This window comes from Somniosus microcephalus, chromosome 1, assembly GCF_052327205.1.
Source record: "Somniosus microcephalus isolate GS21.2 chromosome 1, FLI_Smic_1.0, whole genome shotgun sequence".
Classification (NCBI taxonomy): Eukaryota; Metazoa; Chordata; class Chondrichthyes; order Squaliformes; family Somniosidae; genus Somniosus; species Somniosus microcephalus.
In genome coordinates, this window is record NC_140987.1 from 186,627,016 (window position 1) to 186,653,892 (window position 26,877).

General features: G+C 41.4%; 1 protein-coding gene across 2 annotated transcripts in view; it reads right to left on the bottom strand.

Moving 5' to 3' along the window:
• The window catches only part of erap2 (endoplasmic reticulum aminopeptidase 2), a 65,013-nt gene that overhangs the window by 30,278 nt on the left and 7,858 nt on the right, over positions 1–26,877 (bottom strand). The window contains exons 2-12 of one of the 2 annotated variants that reach the window (XM_085988466.1): positions 21,565–22,072; positions 17,900–18,038; positions 16,871–17,005; positions 8,438–8,558; positions 7,781–7,935; positions 6,153–6,266; positions 5,934–6,065; positions 3,605–3,736; positions 2,214–2,282; positions 1,289–1,464; positions 1,069–1,148 (exon numbers count right to left, since the gene is read on the bottom strand). In XM_085988466.1, the coding sequence (XP_085844592.1) occupies positions 1,069–1,148; positions 1,289–1,464; positions 2,214–2,282; positions 3,605–3,736; positions 5,934–6,065; positions 6,153–6,266; positions 7,781–7,935; positions 8,438–8,558; positions 16,871–17,005; positions 17,900–18,038; positions 21,565–22,049 (1,738 nt within the window). In that variant the 5' untranslated portion in view covers positions 22,050–22,072. Of the gene's footprint in view, positions 1–1,068; positions 1,149–1,288; positions 1,465–2,213; positions 2,283–3,604; positions 3,737–5,933; positions 6,066–6,152; positions 6,267–7,780; positions 7,936–8,437; positions 8,559–16,870; positions 17,006–17,899; positions 18,039–21,564; positions 22,085–26,877 lie in introns of both variants that reach the window. The other variant, XM_085988459.1, reaches the window with a different exon arrangement.

A 26,877-nucleotide genomic window follows, 5' to 3' on the forward strand; every position in this document is an offset into this window, starting at 1 on the left:
GGACTCCGGAGCAGCCCACAGCTGCAGGTAGGGAGCCTGCAGCTGCTACTGGGGCGTGGAGGGGTGGGGGGTCTGATTCCCGACCCCGGGGGGGTCCTGATGGGGGTGGTGGGTTCCAATCCAAGGGAAGAAGGTCAGCTGGGGGGGCCGGGGGGAAGCATTCCTGGCCCACAGGCTCTTATCTTCTCCCCGAAGCTGTCCTCGCCTCCCTTGAGCTGCCAGGTTTCCCAAGGCCTGGGAAACCAGGCCGGCTAGGGTTAAACCTGCCAGCTTCATTAAAATATTTAAATTGCCAACCTGCCTCCTGAGAGCGTGTTGGCTGCCCGCACCCTGTTCCGCCTCTGTTAAACCTGGAAGTGGGCAGGTTGGGGTCAGGTTTGAGATTTTAAAAATGCTAACATTGGCTCTCACCCGACCCAACCCACCCGTTTTTGGGGGTTAAAATTCACCCCATGGTCCTTGGGATGTTAGTGTTCTTCACTAACAATGGATTCGTTTTGAAGTGCAGTCACTGTTGTTATGTAGGTTAACACAGCAGCCAATTTACTCATAAGCAAAGCCCTAAAAGCAGCAATGAATAATGACCAGATAATCCATTTTCAGGTGGCATTGGTGGATGGACCCCAAGAGAATGCCCTGCTCTTCTTCAAATAGTGCCATGCTTCAAATAGTGCCAAGGGATCATTTACATGCACCTAAACAAGCAGGCCCTCAATTTAACATCTCAAATGAAGGTGGCAACTCCGAAAATGCAGCACTCCCTTGCTGAAGTGTCAGTCCAGGTTATGTGCTTAAGTCAGTAATGGGACTTGAGCTACAACTTTCTATATCAGAAACAAGAGTGCTGCCAACTGAGCCAAGCTGCCAATTGTATAGTGCTCTGAGAACAAGACATTTCAGTGGGAACATACACCATTTTGTTTTCAAATGCAATTGAGGGTGAAGAAGTTTTAAATTAATTTCACATTGACATAAGTTTCATAAAATATCATTTTTTTTATTTTAAAGACTGGATATGTTTGAGTTGGTGGCATTCTATCCATAACCAGCAACATATAATGTTCTTACCTGACTTTGTTTTCAGTAGGTGTCTACCAATAGTTTTAGAACTGCTTGTGATGTAGGTTAATGGAACATGCCACAGGTAGCTGCAAAAGATGGTGAACAAAATGTTTTTGATTCTCAGAACATTGCAGATTGCATTTAAAACTTTCCCTGCTCCAACAAATAAGAGAACTCATCAAAACCAAAAAGAAAATTAATAAGGACACAACTGAAACATAATTACCCAGATTGTAGTGAGGCCCATGTTGGGTCCTCTGGGAGGACTCCCTTAAGGAAGCGCTCTTGAAGTAGCCTGACTGAACTCCCATTATGCTCAACAATTATCACTGGTATTCCCTGCTGAAGTGTCCACGTGTTCATAATCTCCTTGATGTCTAGATGTTCACCTGCATAGCGATACTGAGGAATAGAAAGGCACAGATGGCAGTTTAACATGTGGCTTCTTTTGGTATGTTATTTTTCTTCTTACATTTGTTTTTAAAGAGTTAAGACAAAGTGCAAACATACAATGTACAAGCAAAATTTACTTTTCACCTGATGGTTGTGCCTGTGAATTGTATGCTATTTGGTTGCAGATGGCTTGGTTAAGATGGCTCTCAGCAATGAAGATACAATTGGGGGGGGGATGTATTACATTGACAGAGCTAGTTTTTACTTTTATTATGCTCCTAATTGTCTGATTATAAACTGCAATCCAAAATAGCAACAGGTTCAGCTTCCTAAATGCAGAAAGATAAGTGGAGGCTGACAACTCCTGTGGGAGGCAGTCAGACAGGCGGAATGCAGAAAATCTAACAAAAAATATTAAAATTGGAGATAATTACAATTTAAGTAGTTTCAAAAACTGACTTTTATAAAGATGCAATCCTTTAGACCTCAATATATCTTTTTTAATTTACTATCTTGGTAAATTCCTGTAATAATGCATCACACCAATTTTTCAGATTCCTCAATATTATTTAGATGAATTCCCAGTATCAACTGCTGAATTTCAATGGATTGTAAGGTAGTTGTGAAATCCCACAGGATTGTAATTGTGCAGGAACTGCAGGTACTTATGGTACCTGTAAGATTTTGCAAGTTGAGTATATGTGGATGTCACTGGATTTATATAGAGTTCAATAAAGACAAAATGAACCAAATCTTACAGCATTTTTAGCAGCTTGTGAAGCGCTGTAGCAGAATCCACCTGAAGTAAAGTCTTCCTTGGTGCAAGTCTGTTGGGAGTTCAAAATAAAAAGAGAGTGTTTTCCATTGCCTTAACAATCTTATTCTGTCACAGCACAAAGGGTTAAAAAACAAATTCAGTCACAGAAAATGCCCAGCTTTGATACCCAATAGCCCCAAAACAGCTATCATGTTTGTAACAGGTAACTCAAGCCATTCAATTCAAATATAAACTTCCTGTGGGGTTTGTTTAAATATGTTTGATTGGCAGTTCTATTTGAGTCTAAGAGATACATATTTAAAATTCCTTTGTCTTGACCAAATTTTGAAAGTATATCTCAACCTGTCTTTTTCCAATTGAGTCAAACAGAATCCCCCATCACTGTATTTTGGTTTACTGGTTACATCATGTGCCCTGCAGGATTTTCCTTGACTTCAGGCTTAGGCTATAAAATTCCTAAACTACAGTTGAATAGGGTGTTTATTCAACCACCTTCCGAAGTCAAGGAAGATAATGAGAGAGCATGTGATATGACCAGTAAAATGAAATATACTGAAGCAAACAAAGAGATACAGATTGGCCAGAGAGTCTCCATGAAAGGTTAGCAGCGAGCCGCCACATAAGGTTAATATTCAGGTTCAGTTTACTCTGAAGCTTAGCACAGCAAACATGACCTATTTTCTGTCAATCTGAAGTGAAACCTGTAATTACTGCAAATCTATAATGTGTCATTGCTACTGTTCACTTATCCATTTGCTGTTCAATACCTCTGTTTAGCAGTTTATAGCTAAATCCATGGTTTAGTGGCGTGTTTATTTTACTCCCTTCCAAAGTCAAGGACAATCACATGATGGCGTATGATATAACCAATACCTGAGATGCAATGATGAAGGCTTTTTTGTTCAACTTCTGGGCTCACTACAATAACCCTGAATGTTGGGCATCTAAAAGATACCTTATGGTTTGAAGGGAACAAAGGCTATTCTAATAACAGTGATCTGAGGTGCTGAACCGGAGACAAATATCTGGAGTGAAACCCCAAAACTAAACAATATTATTGAAAAAGAATTCAAACTTTACAGTAAAGTGGTAACAGGCACAAGTGATAACCAGATGACAATGGGCTGTTGCTATAATACCAAAATGCATTGCTATGCTAGTTTTTGAATTAATTGAAGTAATGGTACAAATTAGTCAAATCTTTATTTTTTTCAAAAAGAATGGAAAAATTCACATTTAATGATAAATTAATTTAGTTGAAATATGTTAAAACAATTAATAATTAGTAGAATTATCTCTTTGTTCTAAACAAGTACTGAATTGTTACTCAAATACACAATCCAACTTTCAGTCAATAGAAGAAACTCTTACATTGGCTATACTGTTCCATAGGTCTTCGTTCTTGGCGTTCCTGTAGCTGTATTTTCGTAGGTAATGAACTAAGCCACTTTGGAAAACCTCTTCGGTCAGAAAATTTCTCAACATGTGCAGAATGCAAGCTCCCTACATTTAACAAGTTGAAAAATGTGAGTAACATATAATGTCTGTATTTAAAGAATTGTGCCTAGGAGAAAACAAAATTGGGAGCAAAAATAATTCACATTTTGGGGATTAACCTTCAAATTTATTCAATCCAGCTTTGAATGTCAAAAGCCGAGACTAGATTTCCATTACACCTCTAAGAATAGGTCTATTTCCCTCTCCCACCTAAAAAATTGCTAAAGGTTAGTCACGCACTCATTAGTAGCCTGCCAGAGATTAGGATCCACCTATTAAACAGTCAGAGCAGAAACATGCCCCCATCTGGACTACAAGATCAAACACCAAGGTATTTAAGCTTATACTTGGGAATGGTTGGGAAAGAAGGTAAAAATTAGATGAGTAAAAAAAGCTGTAAAGTGCCTTGAAAATAAATCTTCAAAACATTTGAAAGAGGTCTTGAAGATGTGTGGGTGGGCACCTCCTGGCGTAAATGTCAGGATTCATCCATCTGAAGCCTCCACTGTTGACCCAAAAACTTGTGGGATTAGGGGCAGGTCCATTCCTTTGTTTATGAATGGTGGATGCCCTTGCATCACTTAGGGCGTACCTAGGATGCTCACCTTTCTCGAAAATCATCTGACAGCTGTCATTACTGATAGTGGGGTCCACTATATTAAGGGGGATATATATATAAGGGGGAAAATTATTTTATTTTAAAACCTCGCTCTTCAGGGGTCCAAGCCTGGATCGTGATCTGGACCCTTAGGCAGGCCTCAGTTCTGCCACTTGAGTGGCCTGTATGCCTGCTTTCATTTGGCATACTGGATGCCAACCCTGCCTCCACCGGCTGAGCAGCTGGGGACACGTGGGTAGTCCAACATTTGGAGTCCCTGCCCTAGGCCTTGCTCCCTCTTACTCCACTGGCTTTGTACGGGACAGGCGGAGGTTGCATCCTTTACAAGGTTGAACAGGAATTTTCTTCCAAGGCCAGAACCTGCAGATAAGGTGGGAGGGTGTTGGAAGTGCTATGGATTTTTGGCTACCAGGCAGTTTAAGAATGAAAGTTGAGAAAGTTTAAGCATTTCATCCAACAGATGTGTATCATAACTATTAGTTTAATGGCTTAAGTCTCTGAGCACACAGAAGGTGCAGTTTATTACAAAGAATTATGATTTAAAAGGTTAAGTTTACAGTCAGTATTCATGTATTACTGATAAGTTCCAGTATGAAAGCTAACCCGCTTTGATATGAACAGACGATATACAATCTCTCCTTTTGTAGCAAGTTATCTGTTGTTAGTTGAAAGGTTCGTTAAGCTAGGAAGAGAAGACAACTGAAAAAAAAGACAGTAACCACAGACAATGACTTTCTGCAGGCATCCCCCGAGGTGCAGCCCGACTACCCCAGGGGAAAGCAAACCACACAAGGCCAAAGCAGACAACCCATTCCAAAAAGAGAACTCATCCTTCTTATGCTCATATCAAAAGAGCCTTAATACTGGAACTTACCATTGATACATGAATACAGATTGTAAACCATAATATCATCTCGAACATTGAAGATAACTTTTTTTATACTAAGGAACACTTGGCTATTGCACCAATATTGAGATACACCCAAATTACATTTGTGCCTTTGTTTATTTAGGTTCTTCTGACTGATGGGAAATATCCAAACATTTTACCATAATCCTTATTACTTAAGCTTGAATTAATTGTGTTATTATAAATGTTGTTAAATCAAGTAGTGTTAAATTATACAATGTTGTGTCCAACTTCATCTTTGAGGACGCTGGAAAGTAGGAGTTAATTGCACCATTCAGTGTTGTACTGTGGTCCTGCTGTGATTGATTTGGCTCGGTTGGCCATCAGTATAACTAGGACTTGAGTGTGTGGGACAAAGGTGATCTAATTTAGGCATCTTTTAAACCTTAGACATAAATGGTACATCTAATGTGTTCATGTTAGGATGGGGGCGGGGAGATTCTTCTGATATTCGTTACGAATGTAGACTACATATTGGAATTTTTGATACAATATTGCTTACATATTGTGTGGGATGTCGTGTCCTTCTATCCAACAATGTCAGTGAGGATATTAGTTTGACGAGCAGCAATAGTTAAAGATATCACCAAAGGCTGGCAATAAGCCAGCTTCATGTTTCAAAGTCTGTGTCATTAGACAACACACTCGTAATATCTAGCAATTACCCTAAATACCTTGTCATAAGAGACGGTATCGAACATTTCCTTTATCTGAGTTGGATTTTCTGCTGATGAGGATATGGGGCGTGATGAATTCATTGAATCTCTTCCCATTGCTCCAAAACACGTGTTCAAAAAATAATCATCCTGTAAAGATCCAATATTAAAAGAAAGAATGAAACAGAGCCAGATGTACTGCAATAAAGTGACAAATAGTAAGAAAGGTTTACTCACAACTTGCAGCTCTGGATAGGTGGCATCGACTGAGACAAACTCCATGTACCTGGCAAAGCCTTCATTCAGCCAGATGTCATTCCACCACTCCATTGTCACCAAGTTACCAAACCACTAAAAAAAAATCATAAGATATTCAATAGGGCATCCAATGAGCATTTTTTTTTAATGTTCAATTCTAATTAGTTAATTATTGAAATAATGTACTGTGAATCTCCACTGGGCAGATGGATATTAATTAATATTTTCAAGGTCATACTTCTAATTTCAAATGTGAAACACAAGGGTTCTTAAAAGGACTACATACCGATTTCTCTCTAGTAATGGCTATGGTGTAATAACATACAGATTCTAAACACCAAAGACCCCGAATACTCCCCAACCCCACCGCAACCCCCCCAAATCTTTCCCTGATCCAAACCCCAAAGACCCCAAACTCTCCCCGATCCCCTGATCCAAACTCCGAAGACCCCGATCTCTCCCCGATCGCTCCCCAACCCCCTGGTCCAAATTTTAAAGACCCCGATCTCTCCCCGATCCCAACCCCGAAGACCCCGATCTCTCCCCGATCCAAACCCCGCAGACCTCTTTTGCTCTCGGCTGCATTCCTGCCTGACAAGCAGACAGCCTGTCAATCAAGCTGGCTGTGGGCAGGAAGCCTGTTGAAAATATGTAAAAGACATCCTGCCATTAAATTCAGCAGGACCTGTGAGAAACCCTTACTTCTGGATTTCCTGTCCGCAATCCTTCCCCCACCGTTCTCTTCCCGCCTCGGAGTTATTATCGGGGCTTTAGTTTCTGATTAGTTCTTTTGTGTTACATGGTATTTGTTGTAACATGCGTAACAAATTTATCTCAAATTAATATTGGCAATGGGTGCGATGTTACAGATGTTAATTCAACTTATACAAGTACAGGCATTTCACGACTTTTATAAAACATGGCTCAGCAAGTTTATTCAGTGAATAACCTAGCTGTATAGAGCAGATGGGCCCACGGTTCAATCCCTAGTCTGTGATGAATTATCTGGTAATAGCAGTGCTACAGGTAGCTTCAGCACCTTAGGTTAAGAACATTTGTACCATGGCTCCAATTTTCACAACTACCAAATGCTAGCTACACGAGTGGTAAAGCAATTCTACAAGCAAAGTGCTTTTGGGAAACTGGATATTTTCTCCTCTATTATAACAGGTGCATAAAGTTAAATTACAGGAGTGTGATCTACATGCTTGGAATATTTAGACTGCACAGATAACATTTTCAATAATTAGAAGGTGGTGACGGATCTACACTATTTATCTGAAACCTGTTGAGCCTTTTTACAAGTAGTTCCCTTGGAACATTTTAGATATCCTTTGATGCCAAAAAAATAACCAAAACCTGAACAGGTACATAATGAATCTGTGGTCTGGACCAATAGTCTTTTGAGTGAAGCTGTTATTGATCTTGATTAACACACAATACAAATTTATAATGGAGCCGTAATTGCATAATAGACAATGACCTTTGTCAACTATTATGTATTAGATACTGTATTTGGTGGAATTATGAAGCCAACTAGCATGCAATAAATTCATGAAGCTGGGTACAGGCCTTATTCAATGCACATTACATGAGACAGACAATACCTGATGAGCCAGTTCATGACCAATCACCATGGTAATCCACAGTTTATCTGATGCTGAGGAAGTTTTAGGATGATAGAGTAGAGATGTCTCCCTGTAAGTTGTTAAACCCCAGTTCTCCATGGCTCCTGACTGAAAATCAGGGATCGCAACTAGATCTAAAAATAGAACATTTCTCATAGTATTATTTCTAACACTCTATTTCATTTACATTTTGTATTAATAACAAGTACAATTCTCACAATATCACAACATGTAAGATCTTAAAGAGAAACGGTATTCAACAAATTACACTTATTTTGGCACTTGTAATATAGCAAAATGTTCCCTGGCACTTTAAAAGAAAGGAAGAACTTGCATTTATATAGCATCTTTCATGACCTCAGGACGCCCAAAGTGCTTTACAGCCAATGAAGTACTTTTGAAGTGTATTCACTGAAGGGATCGGATACTGACCAGGAATACCCTCCTTTAGTTTGTCAGCCTTTGCTCCCTTATCCAATCCCCCTTCCCATGTCCCCCTCTCCTCCACCCATTCCTCTTCCCTCATCTCCCTCCCCTTTCCTGGCTTCAATTCTCCCTCCACCTTCGAACCTGCTTGACCTGATTGTACAATATCCTTTCCTTCATATCTATATTGAAGACTTGTGCTCGACTTACCCTGCTTTGGGAGTGGGTAGTAGATATTGAAGTAACGTTCATAAAACTCCAATAGTTTCACTGCTGCCTCCAATGCATAATGTGTTTGATTCCACTTATCTGGAGCAGCATATATAGATACCTGTTGGAATACAAGATTCACAAATAAAAGTCATATGCCTGCACACTCAGGAAACAATTATATGACAGAATGGGGAAGTCTTCAGAACTTATTTAGCTTTATTTGAAGGACATCATCTCCTTCAGAGCATCAGGATTTATATGTTCATCTCCAAATCCTAGATTTAACAGATTTCCAAATTCCTGTGTGTATTTTAAGTCAGTGATCACTAAACACACAAAAAGTGACAAACTCTTCTATTTGTGATCCCTGGCTTAGAAAGTGGATGGCGCCCGAATCCCGCGCAGCGCACGCACCTAAAGAGGCCAATGGTAGGACCACAGGAACTTAACTTTCCGGTGGCAGCCTCTAGTGGTCCCTGTAAAGATGGCTGGTTCAGCTGCCAAGCACCCGAGTATACTGACCGCAGCGTACACGGACTGGTCAGTCGCAAACATATTTTGTAAAGGCTGCTTCAAACAGGCGTCAGGCCCTCATTTGCATAATGCCTGTTTTATGTAAATGCCCTGGGTGTTTATGCATGAGCCTTTACCAAAACGGTGGGCGGTGCACTTGCAGCGTGGATTGTAAGCACGCCTGCCACCTGCCATATTGGACTTCTGGGAGCCTGTATTATGCCAATTCTAGTGCCGATCCAATTTCTAGGCTTTATTTTTTATGTCCTTTATTAAGGTGACTGTATAAAGTATGGATCAACAACAATGCTAACCTCATTTTACATCGTGTATAGTAGTGTAATGGTTATGGTAATGGTCTAGCACCCGACAGATTGAGAGTTTAAATCCCCCTGTGGCAAGTTATGAATTCAATTAATCCACTGGTTAGTAGACTAGCACGAGGAGTAAAAATATGAACATACGAGAAGACAGAGAGGAAAAATTGGTCCATCAAGCCGGCCCCAAGCAATCAAATTAATCATCATTCTCAATGATGGTGGAGCCCAGCACGTGAGCGCAAAAGACAAGGCTGAAGCATTTGCAACCATCTTCAGCCAGAAGTGCCGAGTGGATGATCCATATCAGCCTACTCCCGAGGTCCCCACCATCACAAAAGCCAGTTTTCAGCCAATTCGATTCACTCCACATGATATCAAGAAATGGCTGAGTGCACTGGGTACAGCAAAGGCTGTGGGCCCCGACAACATCCTGGCTATCGTGCTGAAGACTTGTGCTCCAGAACTAGCCATGCCTCTAACCAAGCTGTTCCAGTACAGCTACAACACTGGCATCTATCCGACAATATGAAAAACTGCCCAGGTATGTCCTGTCCACAAAAAGCAGGACAAATCCAATCCGACCAATAACCGCCCCATCATTCTACTCTCAATCATCAGCAAAGTGATGGAAGGTGTCATCAACAGTGCTATCAAGCACCACTTACTCACCAATAACCTGCTCACTGATGCCCAGTTTGAGTTCCGCCAAGACTACTCGACTCCCGACCTCATTACAGCCTTGGTCCAAATACGGATAAAGGATCTGAATTCCAGAGGTGAGGTGAGAGTGACTGCCTTTGACATCAAGGCAGCATTTAACCGAGTGTGGCATCAAGGAGCCCTAGTAAAACTGAAGTCAATGAGAATCGGGGGGAAAATGCTCCACTGGCTGGAGTCATACCTAGCACAAAGGAAGATGGTTGTGGTGGTTGAAGGTCAATCATCACAGCCCCAGGACATTGCTGCACGAGTTGCTCAGGGCAGTGTCCTAGGCCCAACCATCTTCAGCTGCTTCATCACTGACCATCCCTCCAACATAAGGTCAGAAATGGGGATGTTCGCTGATGACTGCAGAGTGTTCAGCACCATTCACAACTCCTCAGATAATGAAGTAGTCAATGCCCGCATGCAAGGAGACCCAGAAGACGATCAGGCTTGGGCTGATAAGTGGCAAGTAACATTCGCGCCACACAAGTGCCAGGCAATGACTACCTCCAACAAGCGAGAGTCTAACCACCTCCCCTTGACATTCAACGGTATTACCATCGCCGAATCCCCCACGAACAACAACTTGGGGGTTACCATTGACCAGAAACTTAACTGGACCAGACACATAAATACTGTGGCAACAAGAGCAGGTCAGAGGCTGGATATTCTGCGATGACAGTCTCAACTCCTGACTCCCCAAAGCCTTTCTACCATCTACAAGGCACAAGTAAGGAGTGTGATGGAATACTCTACACTTGCCTGAATGAGTGCAGCTCCAACAACACTCAAGAAGCTCGACACCATCCAGGACAAAACAGCGCACTTGATTGGCAACCCATCCATCACCTTAAACATTCATTCCCTCCACCACCGGTGTACCGTGGCTGCAGCAACTCACCAAGGCATCTTCGGCAGCACCTCCCAAACCCGCAACCTCTTCCACCTAGAAGGACAAGGGCAGCAGGTGCATGGGAACACCACCACCTCCACGTTCCCCTCCAAGTCACATACTACCCTGATTTAGAAGTGTATCGCCGATCCTTCAGCGTCGCTGGGTCAAAATCCTGGAACTCCCTACCTAACAGCACTGTGGGAGTACCTTCACCACACAGACTGCAGCAGTTCAAGGCGGCGGCTCACCGCCACCATCTCAAGGGCAATTAGGGATGGGCAATAAATGCTGGCCTAGCCAGCAACACCCACATCCCATAAAACAAATACTTTTTTTTTAAAAAGCATGACTCCCAGTGTTCTCTCCCACAAGCAGCCATGTAATCATCTGGGAGAGGCAAAAAAAAAGATTAAAAAACCCTAGGCCAATTCAGGGAACAAAAATCTTGGAAATTCTGGGAAAGACAATCAAAATGAGTTGAGGAGATCACAGCGACCACGAGTCACATACCCAACATCCCACCTACCTTTTGTATGCAAAGATATTTAGCCACAACAAGGAATGCATCCAGTTCCTTTCTGAACTGTTGTAGCAAATCCCCACTCACCACACAAGTCGATAACTTATTCCAAGTGTCGATAACCCTCTACTTTCAAAAAAAACTTCCTGACATCTAGCTAGATCTATGCTTACATAGCTTATATGCATAACCCCTCGTATGCCTTAACCGATCAAGTTTAAATAGCTTGTTCACACAGACACAGTCTAGCTAGGCCCTTCATCATTTTGAATATCTTGTTTATCTTTATATAATGGCCCGTAATTTCCGATGCCTACGGGTGTGTATGAGTTGTGTACACACCTGTAGGGACCTCGCAAGTGCCGGTTTCAGGCATGCATAGCGCATGCGCTGAAAACCGGCACTTCCAATCTGTCAAGAATCCTCGACAGATCGGATGCCTGCCCTGGAGAAGGGCCTCTGCGGGTGGAGAGTTCCGCTTTCTGCAGAACCTCCGCCCGCTGAAATCCTTTAAAAAATCTTACGCCTGGTAAAAGCAGGCGCAAGGCCTGCTTTTACCAGCATGAGAGTTTAAAAAAGTTAAAAAAAATATTTTTTCACTCATTTATAATTTAAAAAATACTTTAAAAAAAAGTTTATTTTTAGCCCCATAAAAAACGTTAATGTTTTTTCCAAAAAATTAACTTTTTGTTTAAAATATTTAATTTAATGTAATTTTAACTAATTTTTAAAATGTGATTTAAAAAAACAATGGCCCAGAAATTCGGGTCACAATGCGTGAGTACACTCATGCGTAGGCCCAACGAAAGTGCCGGTTTCCTGCATGCACTGCGCATGTGCGGGAAACCGGAACTTCCGTTCCCTTGAAAGAAGGGGTTCACAGGTGGAACGCGTGCGCCGGAGAGGCAGCGCATACCCGTGGAACTTACGGTTTCTTTTGCAGGGTTCTCCGGGAGGGTAAGTCTCCAGCAGTTACACTTTTAAAAAGCTGGCGCAAGGCCTGCTTTTAACAAGGTAAGTGGCGAATTAATTAAAATTAAAACATTTTTTCCACAGGTTTATTATTTTTATTAAATACTTCAAAGAAAGGTAAGTTTATTTTTAGCCCCGTTAGAAAATGTAATTAATTTTTTCAAAAATTTAAATTATTGTTTAAAATAGTTATTTCATGTAATTTATAGTTATTTTAAAAATGTGATTTAAAAAAAAAAAATTATTTGAAGTTTTAGTTATGTTTTGGGGCTTATAGTATTTATAGGTTTGACAGCTCTTCCTGTCAAATTTATGAATGAAGCATTCCCTGCTACCATTGGCTCTCCATGGCCCACGTGATCCCAGGGGACGCTTCGAACTAACTGCGCCCCTGGGATACGCAAGCACTGTGCGCTGGCAGTTGGATGAGGCCCAGGATCGGAATACCACGCGGGCCCACAGCTCAATGGCCGGCGCGCAAGGTAAGTGCAGGTCGGGGGCTTGCACCCGCAGGAAGCCCCCGACCCGAATTTCTGGGCCAATGTATTTAATGTTTTGATGTGTTTTTGGAGTAATCTCCATTCATACTTTTGACGGGTCTAAGCCAGAGACCTGTCAAAAGTGTGAAGGGGGGATTCCCTTCTTTCATTGGCTCGCCTGGCCCACGTGATCCCAGGGACGCTTGCGAACCACATGTGCTCCGGGATACCTGGGCCCTGTGCATTTTGTCGTGGAGAGGCCCAGGAGTGGAAATGTCCGGATCAGGTAAGGGCATAGATTTTTTCCAAATCAGAGGCCTCCGCACGCAGGAAGCCTCCGATCGGAAAATACGGGCCAATATTTCAGTTACCCAAAGGGTTCTGTGAATCCTTAAAGGCATTATTAATTTAGATATATCAGACAGTAGAAATAAGTGGATGCTGACTTATTATAAGTTACCTCAAGAAATTACAATTATTTTTATTGCTATAACCATTTTTATTACCGAACAGGGGAATTTCTCATGCTGTTTTACTAACAAGTCAGAGAATTAGGTGTTTTATAAAGTGATGCATTAACTCTGAACAGCAACCATCCTTCCTCCCCACTCACAAGAGTTTATCTATATCTGTCCTCTTCAGTGGTGCTTATCTTCCTCCCCAACCATGTTCTCACTCTCCACCCTCAACAACTGGTCACCTGTCCCTCTCTTTTTGTGCAGAGATATCTGTTTCTCCCCCTCTCCACCCTAATACAGTGGGGTAGAGTTTCTGTTTAGGGCGCAATCGGTGATTCCGGCGCAAATTGCGCCTGTTTTGAAATGTACTCAAACTCAAACTCATTTGCATATCGCCAATTGCAAAATCTGCCTTGAAATAGCGCAATTGGGCACTTTTAAAACGTAATTTAAAGAAAAATTAATTTGCTTTAAAAAAAATTCCTTCTTATATTTAAGAGTGGTAACTTGGTAAAGTTTGATTAATACAGCTGGCAATGGGTTTAATCACAAAAAAATAAGCATTTAAAATCACAGCGTCAATCCACCACCTGGGAGTAACCCGATTTAAAATTACTGAAAATTACTTTAAAAAAAATATACAAAACTATTTTCTAGTTAGATGGGAGTACAGTAGTCAGCTCCTGAGTAAATTTAAAAAAAATGAATTCAAAACCTTTCAAAATGTACCAGTTAGTGTTCTTGCACCCAAAAGATCCAGCTTAATTTTTGGAGCCTCCTCAAAGGCCTGTAAATGAGTGCCATTAGCGGAAACTCCCATTGGTGATTAATTCAATCTGGGGCCTGGCCAGTTTTGTGGATGAGCCCTGATTCTAGCATGATGTTTTGAAGACTAGCGCAAAAGATCACAGAAACTTGAGTTGCGCTGAACACAATTTGCGCTTAAAATTCTGCGGTCTTTTGTGCCAGTTATGCTGATATTGGATCAATTGCGCTGAAAAAACAGTGCAATTGAGCAGAAACTCCAGGCTAGTGTCTCTGGCCGGAATTTTGCCGGCGCTCCGGGGGTGGGTTTGGAGGCGGGACCTCCGGCAAAATCGCAAAGATTGACAGCGGGCAGGAAACCGATTTGTGCATGGACCAGACACCTAGCGGCGGGAAGAGGATTATAGTCACTTAACAAGAGCTCACCTTTGTACAGTGATTGTCAGTGTTTGCAGCACTTCAATGCTGTCAAACACTGAAAAATCAACTGTCAAAAAAAAATTGTGCATGGTCCCTTTAAGAAAACTGGCAGATGATGCATCACCAAATGATGTCATCAGACCGGCTTCGTCTTAATTGGCCGGCAAGCCCGCAGGGCGAACTTAACAAGGCCAATTGATGTAAAATCACGTCTGTGGGCCGGATGTAATTTGGGGCGAGACTGGAATCCGGAAACCACCTGATCCGCTCCTAAGCTGCATTGATCAAGAAAATCGCGGCCTTTGTCTTTCTCTTCCCCCATCAACCAATTCCTCAGGAGTTCTCTCTCTGTGTCCCTCTCACTTACTTTTGCCAAAAGAGGGTTCCATACCCCTCTCCCTTTTCCGTCCCTGCAACAATATTGTTTCAATGTTTCTCCTTCCTCTTTCCCCATTCTTGGGCTGCAGAGTTGTTCGAATAAATAAAGTTAGGAATTTACTCATTGGAGGATGCACTCCTATATTTGTGCATATCAATTTTCCTCATTTCTCCTTCTTCACTTTCCCCATATTCTCCTCATTTACCCATGTCTTTCACCTTTTCATTATTTTCACACTCACTTTTGATCCCCTTTCTTAATCTTCTGTTTTTATCTCTTTTTCCTGTTTGTCTCTGATGTAGTTTTGACTGGTCCCTGTAATATTCACAATGTCATGTGGAGAGATTGCAGGAGGGTGAATAACTCATGGAAAAACCGGAGGGATTTGGGATGCACTATAGTCTCATTGAGGAATGACCTTGCTTCTTTGGACCATTAAGCAGGCAGACAAACAGGCTCCAGTAGATAGAATCTTATGCATCCCTTGTGAGGGTGGGGTGGGGGGGATGACGAATGGGAATAGCCACACTGTCATTTCTAGGAATTCTTCTGGTAAAAAAACCACACAGTGGCTTCTGATAATTGTAGTTCTGGGTATGTGGATAGATAAATGTAATAATGGGATACAAAATTTTGCCCACTTGTTTACCACAGAGTGGATGTACCCAGAATTCCGAATGTTCAAAGACCAAACATATTGTATCATGCTGCTTGTGGGGCAGAGGGGTAATCATTAGAGCTAGGTTTATGGGTAAGTTTGCGATTTCTTTTGATGTATTTTTTTGTGTGTCATTTACTAAATTTTATTGTTAGTGGTTAGAGAGGACTGGGGAACTGTAACGGTGGCTGTATCTTACAGATTTTTTGCTGGAATGTGATCCAGAGAAAATTGGGAAGAATGGTTTTGTGCAACATGATTGGTGAAAAAGTTATATATAACAAAAGGAAGAAAATGAGCAATTAGAAAGAAAGAATAAAGAGAAGTTTAAAAACTTAAGCTTGGATTTTAAGTCAGGACGTGAGTGCAGGGGACAGGAAGTGCCCATAACTGCGCCAGCCTGAGGCCTGGGATATTTTAACTACTGGGCCTCATTACCGTGTTCCAGCACAGACTATCGCCTGAAGCTGGTGGGAATGACGAGGTGGGTGACAGGCGGGAGTGGATTTGCCTGGCAGGAGGACATCACCAGGCACTCAAGGGAAATGTTTATTAATTATTATTAAAAATGTTATTATCACACAAGTTAAGTGGTGAGCAGGGGTTTCCGGAGGTGAGCAGAGTCGGGGAAAGTGGGGGGGGGCAGGGTGGAGGGTGAAGCCTGGGACAGGGGGGCCCAAGGCTTCCTTGTGAAGCTTGAAGAACTCCTGCTCCTCCTCGCCCACAAAGAAACCTTGAAAAAATGTTTAAATGAAACTTCTGGAGCAGATTCTGCTTCCTGTCAGCTTCACTGGCGCTCTGGCATTGGGCATCACTGCCGTGATCAGCAGTTAACATCATGTCAGGGTCCAAATGATGTCATTGGACCCAACGTTGAAATATTGATGAGGTCCCTGTCTGCCCACAGCGGCAGCCCCGACGTTGCCGGAAACCCGCCAGTTAAAGTAGTGGGGGCTGCGAATGCTTCAGAAATGCAGCAGTAAGCGCCCAGCCGCCATTTTAACCACCAGCGTGCCCCACCTCCACTAGGTGAGCATGTTTAAAACCGGCCTTTTAGTCAGTGAGGAAGAAGAAAAAAACCATTTCGACGAAGTCAACAGTCATGCATAGATGATGGTTATAATGTAAACAATAGAAACAAACATCCAAAAACTTCAGATTTCAAAAAGGCAGATTGTTCTCTTTAACTTTTCTGTGCAATATGGTGCTTAATATTTTGGAAATTTGGAATCACATAAGGATAGCATTGATGTGGAGCTGCCTGTCCCTCTCCAGATACCCAACAATTGGGGAAGCAACATTCAGAATGTTTTAGGCAAGAGCGCCGACACCAATACAAAGCTCACCTTAATTCCTGTTGATGTTACTGTACTGACAGATTTAAAGTCACAGATAATGAAGGCCACCAAGTATGTACTCATCCTTACACTCACATCGAAGTGGTCTTCAAAAAGTCCTCCTCCTACTGGGAAAGATTTAATCTACAAAAAATACAATCAATAATTTTAGGAAAGCCACCAAGATAGGTTTCAAATGTAGTATTTTGTAGAACCTTATAGTCAAAATGGTCATATTAGATATACCAGCTGGAAGTGGATATCTGGACCCTGAAATTCCTCGGGTTCCATCCCTGGTGGTTATGCTGGGATTGAACCTGATGTTTTCCTCCAGCGCCGATCCCATTATTTTACATGGGCCAGGCGGGGGGCCAGTGTTACTGCAGGTGCATCTCTGGCACCTGCCTGCCAATGCCTGCCACAAACTCCTGTGCCTGCTCACCCACCTGCAAGGGCAATTAAGGGGACACCAGTATGGGGACAGATTGTCCAAAATGGTTTAATTCTTCATGGATCCAGGCTGATTGCTTGGGCTAGACCCTACTGGTGAATCCCACAAGTACCCTTGTGGAGGTCAGTACACCTCACTCGGTGTACCGACCGCCACTGTGACACTGGATCTGCCTCCAGATTAGGAGCAGAAACTCCTAGTTTAGGGAGTCCTTTGGCTTTTCCCCCTGGCCATTATTTGCCTTGTAAGGGGCAGACGCAAGTTCTATTCATTACAAGGTAAAAATGAAACTTCCAGATACAGCAGAGACCCAGTGCAGCTGAGTCTTCCCCTAGTCTCTTGCCACAGTTAAAGCAGGAACTCCCGCAAAATTTTGCCCCCTGGTATTTTGCAAGTATTGGGTAGGGGAGTGTCATTTAGCTGTTTATTGTAAAACTCATTTTAAAAAATCTGTTTCCAGTGATTATTTAGTAATTAAACCATTCATACAACATACTATTTTGTTGACTACAAGTGAGGATAAGAAAATCTTATGATTAGAAATAGTGAGATTAGGACAGTCAAATCACAGAATGAACATTTCATACCATGGGCATGTTGGACAATGCAATATGCTGCTTTTCTCTCCTTATCTTGATTGAGAAGTTAGCTTTAAAAGATGGTTCATCAAAACATGGAAAAGCCATCCGTGCCAATGTGGGTTCAAAATGGGTAGATGCAAGAATTCTACAAAAAACAAGTAATTTATAAAAGAAATGAATTCAAACTAAATGAATGTGAAACAAACCGAAAGGCCTATTTTTCTCTATACTTGCACATGCTGTTTATACAGTTGGGAATCACATAGAAACCAGCATATGCCTGGACACCTCTTGAACGGTGTGGAAAATCATTTAAAATGTCAATTTTAACCATATTCTATTTGAATAATAAACTCAAGTCATCATCAGAAGAAATAATGTGGATGCCTATGTGTCTACATATCAGAACATCTCCAATGCAGCCAATCTTAGTAAGTTCAAATGAAAGCCAATAGTTCTAAATTCCACATAATTTATAGAAAAAAATACAAATGAGGAAAGTGAAAAAAACCTAACATCCTACAAACTCTCTTAAAACAAAGTTGATAACCAAAACACTTTGATACTCATTGACAAAGGAATCCAAATATGTGGAGAGAATAACACAAATTTGCAATATCACAGTAAACAGAATATTTATTGGCCCAGAAATTCGGGTCTCCATGGGTGAGTACGCACGGGGTACTCACCTGTAAGCCCAATGGAAGTGCCGGTTTCCTGCATGCACTGCGCATGCACGGGAAACCGGCACTTCCGTTCCCCTGAAAGCAGGGGTTCAGAGGTCGAACGCGTGCGCGGGAGAGGCTGCGCGTGCGCATCGAACTTAGGTTTTTTTTTTTTTTTACAGGTTTTCTCAGGAGGGTAAGTCTCCAGAAGTTAGACATATAAAAAGCAGGCGTAAGGCCTGCTTTTTACAAGGTAAGTGGTGAATTAATTAAAATTAAAACATTTTTTCCACAGGTTTATTATTTTTAAATACTTTAAAGCAAGGTAAGTTTATTTTTAGCTCTGTTAGAAAATAAAATTACTTTTTTCAAAAATTTAAATTATTGTTTAAAATAGTTATTTCATGTAATTTATAGTCTATTTAAAAAATGTGATTTAAAAAAAAAAAATTATTTGAAGATTTAGTGATGTTTTGGGGCCGTAGTATTTATAGGGACAGAAATTCGGGTCTCCACGGGTGAGTACACACGGGGTACTCACCCGTAGGCCCAATGGAAGTGCCGGTTTCCTGCATGCACTGCGCATGTGCGGGAAACCGGCACTTCCGTTCCCCTGAAAGCAGGGGTTCAGAGGTCGAACTTGTGCGCGGGAGAGGCAGCGCGTGCGCATCGAACTTGCGTTTTTTTTTACAGGTTTTCCCGGGAGGGTAAGTCTCCAGAAGTTACACATTTAAAAAGCAGGCGTAAGGCCTGCTTTTTATAAGGTAAGTGGTGAATTAATTAAAATTAAAACATTTTTTCTACAGGTTTATTATTTTTAAATACTTTAAAGAAAGGTAAGTTTATTTTTAGCCCTGTTAGAAAATAAAACTTTTTTTCAAAAATGTAAATTATTGTTTAAAATAGTTATTTCATGTAATTTATAGTTTATTTAAAAAATGTGATTAAAAAAAAAATTATTTGAAAATGTAGTGATGTTTTGGGGCCGTAGTATTTCTAAGTTTTGACAGCACTTCCTGTCAGACTTATGAATGGCGCATTCCCTGCTCCGATTGGCTCCCCATGGCCCACGTGATCCCAGGGGACGCATCGAACTAACTGCGCCCCTGGGATACTCAAGAACTGCGTGCCGGCAGCTGGACCAGGCCCCGGATCGGAATTCCACGCGGGCCCACAGCTCAACGGCCGGCGCGCAAGGTAAGTGCAGGTCGGGGGCTTGCACCCGCGAGAAGCCCCCGACCCGAATTTCTGGGCCAATATCTTTCAGTAGGAGTAGAAATAAAAACTGAATGCTGGAGATCTATATTAAATTTGTTGGGTAGAGATTTGTAGGGACTAGGGATTGCTGCAGTGGACTAAAATATATTTCTTCCTATGTGACCGGGATTGAATTCAGCTCAGAAAGATAGAATGAAAGTTTCTTCTCTCTAATGGATTTAAAATGAGTGAACCATCTTAATATAATCCTCAATCAACTGATCCCTTGTATAAAAATAATTTGCTGTAAATTTGGCAAAAATAACTGAGATGGGAAGTGAAAGTAGGGAGGCTGTTTAGATGTTTGGGTTGAGATACAATGTTGTGGTAATTACGGAGGGTTCCACATTGCACTTTCCACATACTCTACCTATTCTGGGACACAATGCTAGCACTATTGTGGAAACTTGATGCAATATGAAAACACCTTTTTATCTCTCAGATACGACTTCTAATCCACCCCAGACTGATGGGATGAATGTCTTCTCTCTGCCAATGGTTAGTGTTCTAAACAAATTGAGTCCAGGCAAACAGAGCCCAATTCCTGCTAAGTCTGCCTATTATTTGTCATATACTGTACTGACAATCACACTTACACATAGATAATGTAAGAAGTGGAATATTGTGCAGTAAAATTCTTTAAGTTATGGGTAAGGGACATTGTTGGGGCTCACTTACTCTGTATTTGCCCTGTGCTACACCTAACTTGGGAGTGCTTTACATTGAATTCCAAAAGTAAAGAAAATATTTAACTCCCAGCACCAAAACCCATCACTTCGAGCACAAAAAAAATGCAAAAGGTATTGGAGTTGGATACAAAATAGAAGCGTTGTACCCCTGACCACCATTGTTACTTACTTTGATGAGATCAGAAAAAAGATAACCAACTATAAACTTTAAAATCAGTAAACACAAATAATGTTATGGTAATCTGTAAAATGCTTGTTTATAACTTGACAAAACACTTTTTAAAAGTTTTTGACATAAGTTAGCAGTTACAGATGGTTAGTGGACAAAATAATTCCCAGGATGTCATTATTAAAAGTAGTCCTTCTGGATAAGTTCAACAAAATATGACAGCATGTTTGAGTAATTGGGGTGACATATTAGCATTAATAGATAGATGGATGACAGTTTGAGGGTACCCCTTTTGAAAGACCTTAGTGAAAGAAAGCTTCTTCTCACATTTAGTGACATTCTGAAATTACTCAAATATCAAGTCAGCTCTCACAGGCAGTTCCTTGAGTTTTATACAATGAATCAACTAGATTTTCATAGGAATAAATTAGGTCCTTAAAATGAAAAAAACTGTTAAAGAAGATATTTACGCCAACAGAATTGGCTATTTTTGAGGTACAGCATTTAGGTAAATCTGATTTGTAATTTAGTTTAGCTTTAGATGTTTTCAAATTTTGGCTCTCCAAATTGAAATTTGAAGTTCAAATTTTAAAGTTACAATATACAGGTCCACCTCTGAAGTCCTTCTCCTTTGTTCTTGATTTACTAACTCATGATATCTACCATAAAATGTTTTGGGTAAGTGCTAGTAAAGCTCATCAATCAACATTTTTGGTTTCTTCTTTTTCTAATAATTTCAATATGAGACCAAAATATTCATAAATCTACATTAATTTTATGTGGTTAAAGAAATACAAAAACACGTATAAAGAGCTTTTGTAATTATGTGGCACAGTATGGTTCTTAGAGGAATACCAATTCTTTCTATACTGAAATGTGTTAACAGCTTACCTTGTTTCACCATCTGGTGTTCGATAACTACTTTTATAAAAGCCGTCGAAGCCATCAGATAGATTGGCTGCATAGTAGATGTTAATAATGTACTTCTCTCCACTATCCAGAGGCCTGGCAGTCTCCAGTGCTATTTGCTCATATGGTGGGTATTCCAAAATGTACAAACTGCTTTCTGGATGGGTAGCCCCATCTTTTGTTAATGCAATAGTTGCCTTGGTGATCTCCAGGTGCTTGCTATGGAGGATGATGGAGCTGGTTTCTTGACTGACAAAAACCTGAATCTTAGCTACTCCGGTGAAGTTCAGAGTGGTCAAATTTGGGTGTATTAGAAGGTCATAGTGGATTGGCATGATCCTATCAGGCAGCCTCATCTTGTTCCAAGGAAACTTCTGACCATTAGAAGCTGAAGGAAAGTCTCTATTATCATGGTCACTGGTGCACAGCGTGACCTGAAACAGCACTCCAAGAGCCAGGAACAGCATCTGCTTCAACAGCGTTCTCCAAACTGTGAGGGAATCTAATAGTACAAAACATTAGTAATAATGCAATGCCAACAATTTGAACTAATAGTAATACATTCTGTAAGTTATCTAACCCATATTAATAGATTACAGCCAGAGAATCAGAAAATGTAGTAAATGTTGCACAGTTTGCAGTAAAGTACATATTACAGAATTGCAAGAACATCGATTTTGGTATTTTGATCATCCAACTGCTGAATAAACAGAGCTGCATTGTTGAATGTTCAAATCATATGCTAAACAACAAATGTTTTCCTAGCAACCACACTGCAACCATTGTAACAGAAATCTAAACTAATCTATTAATGTAATCCCTGCAGTTACAGCTGCAGCAGTGATAGAACCAATAGCTTTTTTTCTTCAGAAAATATGCATCTTCTGTGTGTCATGACATTACTATGCACTGCAACAACCTAATCTACAGGAATAACAACAGAAAATGCTGGAAAAACTAGCATTTTCTGTTGTTATTTCGGATTTCCAACATCTGCAGTATTTTGCTATCGTACTAATCTACAGGAAGTTTCCTCCATTTTATTATTCCTTACCTCCTTCAGTCCTTCTTTCCTCCTTAAATAATCAGGCATTTGAAACCTAAGCCCAGCATTACTACTTCCTGATTTATCTTGCTTTCTTGGATACTCATTTCAACCCCAACGATTTACTGCACTACACCACTTCACCTAGATCTCTCAATAATAAGTAAATTATTCTGAAATCCAAGATGGATATTTGTATTTATTCCCACAATATAGATAGAAAATATATTGAGGAAATCAGTGAATCTAATATTTATCCAGTGGGTGCTCCTGACTTTGTAGAAAACCTTGTTCGGTACCCAGTGACTTGTCGTTTGCACATTATTTGATTGGATTTACCCACTGAATAATAAATGCAATGGGTCCAGAGATTCATTCTCTATTTTTTAAGTCTAAAAACAGAACAGTATTATTCACTCTACACAACCTGGGGAAACCTTTTTAAAATGCTTGTGCAACTGCCTGACTTTTTACAGAAAATATTTTCCCACAATTTGTCCCTCTGGAAGATTTTCAACTGCTATAGCCATCTGTAATATGTTAAAAGTCTTGCGTCTAACATGCACTTTCTATTTTTCATAATTACTTCCTGGTGTCACACTTTTGACAGCAGCAATTCAGAACTGAAGAGGTGGAAAACTACCATTGGGAAACTACGAAGAACTTATGAAAAGAACCAATACTGAAAGTCCTGTCAAGAAAACATACTAATTAAAAAAGTAAGAAAAGAGAAAAAAGTGGTGAATCAATCAAATTACTCAAAACAATTTTTGAAAAAGATTGCCAACTCTTTCCTTCAGCAACTAAAATTTCTAATGTCCAAAATAAGATTTTAAACAAATTAAAACACCAAAATTACATATTTCACAATAAAATTGTCTTTTGTGTTTTTTACTACATTCATTATCATAGAAACATAGAAGATAGGAGCAGGAGTAGGCCATTCGGCCCCTCGAGCCTGCTCCGCCATTCAATGATATCATGGCTGATCATCCAATTTCAGTACCCAGTCCCTGCTTTCTCCCCATACCCCTTGATCCCTTTAGCCTTAAGAAATATATCCAACTCTTTCTTGAATATATTTAATGAACTGGCCTCTACCGCCCTCTGTGGCAGAGAATTCCACAGGTTCACCACTCTCTGGGTGAAGAAATTCCTCCTAATTTCAGTCCTAAATGGCTTACCCCTTATCCTTAGACTATGACCCCTGGTTCTGGACTCCCCGGCCATCATAAACATCCTTCCTGCATCTAGTCTGTCCAGGCCTGACAGAATTTTATAGGTTTCGATGAGATCCCCTCTCAATCTTCTTAACTCCAGTGAGTATAAGCCCAATCGACACAATCTCTCCTCATACGTCATTCCTGCCATCCCAGGTATCAGCCTGGTGAATCTTCGCTGCACTCCTTCCATGGCAAGAACGTCCTTCCTCAGGTAAGGCGACCAAAACTGCACACAATACTCAAGGTGTGGTCTCACCAAGGCCCTGTACAGCTGCAGCAAGACATCCTTGTTCTTGTACTCGAACCCTCTTGCTACGAAGGCCAACACACCATTTGCCTTCTTAACCGCCTGCTGCACCTGCATGCTTACCTTCAGCGACTGGTGCACAAGAACACCCAGGTCTCTTTGCACTTCCCCTTCTCCCAATCTATTGCCATTCAAATAATAATCTGCCTTCCTGTTTTTGCCACCAAAGTGGATAACCTCACATTTATCCACATTATAGTGCATTTGCCATGATTCTGCCCAATCACCCAACCTGTCCAAATCGTACTGGAGTTTCACGACATCCTCCTCACAGCATACCCTCCCACCCAGCTTTGTGTCGTCTGCAAATTTGGAGATATTACATCCAATTCCCTCGTCCAGATCATTAATATATATTGTGAACAGCTGGGGTCCTAGGACCGATCCTTGCGGTGCCCCACGAGTCACTGCCTGCCACTCGGAAAACGACCCGTTAATTCCAACTCTTTGCTTTCTGTCCGCCAACCAGTTCTCTATCCAAGTCAATACCTTGCCCCCAATCCCATGTGCCTTAATTTTGCACGCTAATCTCTTATGCGGGACCTTATCAAAAGCCTTCTGAAAGTCCAAATACACCACATCCACTGGTTCTCCCTTATCTATTTTACCAGTTACATCCTCAAAAAATTCCAGTAGATTAGTCAAGCATGATTTACCTTTTGTAAATCCAGGTTGACTTTGTCCGATCCAGTCACTGCTTTCCAAGTGCTCTGCTATTACATCTTTTATAATGGACTCTAGCATTTTCCCCACTACCGATGTCAAGCTTACCGGTCTATAATTCCCCGCCTTTTCTCTACCACCTTTTTTGAATAGTGGGGTAACATTAGCTACCCGCCAATCCATGGGTACCGTTCCGGAGTCTATCGAGTTCTGGAAGATGACCAGCAATGCATCTACTATTTCTAGGGCCACTTCCTTAAGTACCCTGGGATGTAGATTATCAGGCCCTGGGGATTTATCGGCCTTCAGTCCCATCAATTTTCCTAACACCATTTCCCTACAAATACTGATTTCTTTCAGTTCCACCCTTTCATCAGACCCTATGTTCCCCGGCATCTCTGGGAGGTTATTTGTGTCCTCCTTTGTGAAGACAGAACCAAAAATGTATTTTGTTGGTCTGCCATTTCTTTGTTCCCCATTATAAATTCCCCCGATTCTGACTGCAAGGGACCTACGCTTGACTTCCCCAATCTTTTTCTCTTCACATATCTATAAAAGCTTTTACAGTCAGTTTTTATGTTCCCTGCAAGCTTGCTCTCATATTCTATTTTCCCTTTCTTAATTAATCCCTTTGTCCTCCTTTGTTGAATCCTAAACTGCTCCCAATCCTCAGGATTATTGCTTTTTCTGGCCAATTTATATGCCCTCTCCTTGGACCTTATGCTGTCCCTAATTTCCCTTGTTAGCCACGGTTGGGTCACCTTTTTTGTTTTATTTTTATGCCAAACTGGGATGAACAAATTCTGTAGTTCCTCCATTCGGTCTTTGAATGTTTGCCATTGCCTATCCACCGTCAACCGTTTGAGTGCCATTCCCCAATCAATCCTACCCAACTCGCTCCTCAGACCATCGTAGTTTCCTTTATTTAAATTGAGGACCCTAGTCTCCGAGTCAACTACTTCATTCTCCATCTTAATGAAGAATTCGATCATATTATGATCGCTCTGACCCAAGGGGCCTCGTACAACAAGATTGCTAATTAATCCTTTCTCGTTACATAATACCCAGTCTAAGATGGCCTGATCTCTGGTTGGTTCCTCGACATATTGGTCCAGGAAACCATCCCGTAAACACTCCAGGAATTCCTCCTCCACAGTATTGTTATTACTTGAAGGCCTTACCAGGCGTAAGAGTTTCATGGACATTCGCTAGGCAAGAGTTGGGCAAATATCCCAACTCTCCGCCAGCGAATGTCCATTTCCCGGAGATGCGAAGGATCTGTCAAGAAGATTCTTAACAGGTCGCAAGTTCTGGGTTTTCACGCATGTGCAGCCCATGCGTAAACTTGGAACTTGCGGGGCACTTACAACTGTGTATGCGGTCATAGGCCACGGAAAATCTGGGCCATTAATATGTGAGATCACCTCTTATTCTTCTAAATTCTAGAGAATATATACCCATTCTACTCAATCTCTCTTCATAGTACAGCCTCTCATCCCAGGAATCAAGCTAGTGAACCTTCATTGCACCCCCTCTAAGGCAAATATATCCTTTCTCGTGTAAAGTCTCTACTTGCCTGGATGAGTGCAATTCCAACAACACAAGAAGCTCGACACCATCCAGGACAAAGCAGCCCGCTTAATTGGCAACCCATCCACCACCTTAAACATTCCCTCAACCACCAGTGCACCGTGTCTGCAGTGTGTACCATCTACAAGATGCACTGCAGCAACTCGCCAAGGCTTCTTCGACACCACCTCCCAAACCCGCAACCTCTACCACCTAGAAGGACAAGGGCAGCAGGCGCATGGGAACACTACCACTTCCAAGTTCCCCTCCAACTCACACATCATCCTGACTTGGAAATATATCGCCGTTCGTTCATTGTTGTTGTGTCAAAGTCCTGGAACTCTCTACCAATTACTCTCTGAACGGCAATAGATTGGGAGAAGGGGAAGTACAACGAGACCTGGGTGTCCCTGTGCACCAGTCGCTGAAGGTAAGCATGCAGATGCAGCAGGCGGTTAAGAAGGCAAATGGTATGTTGGCCTTCGTAG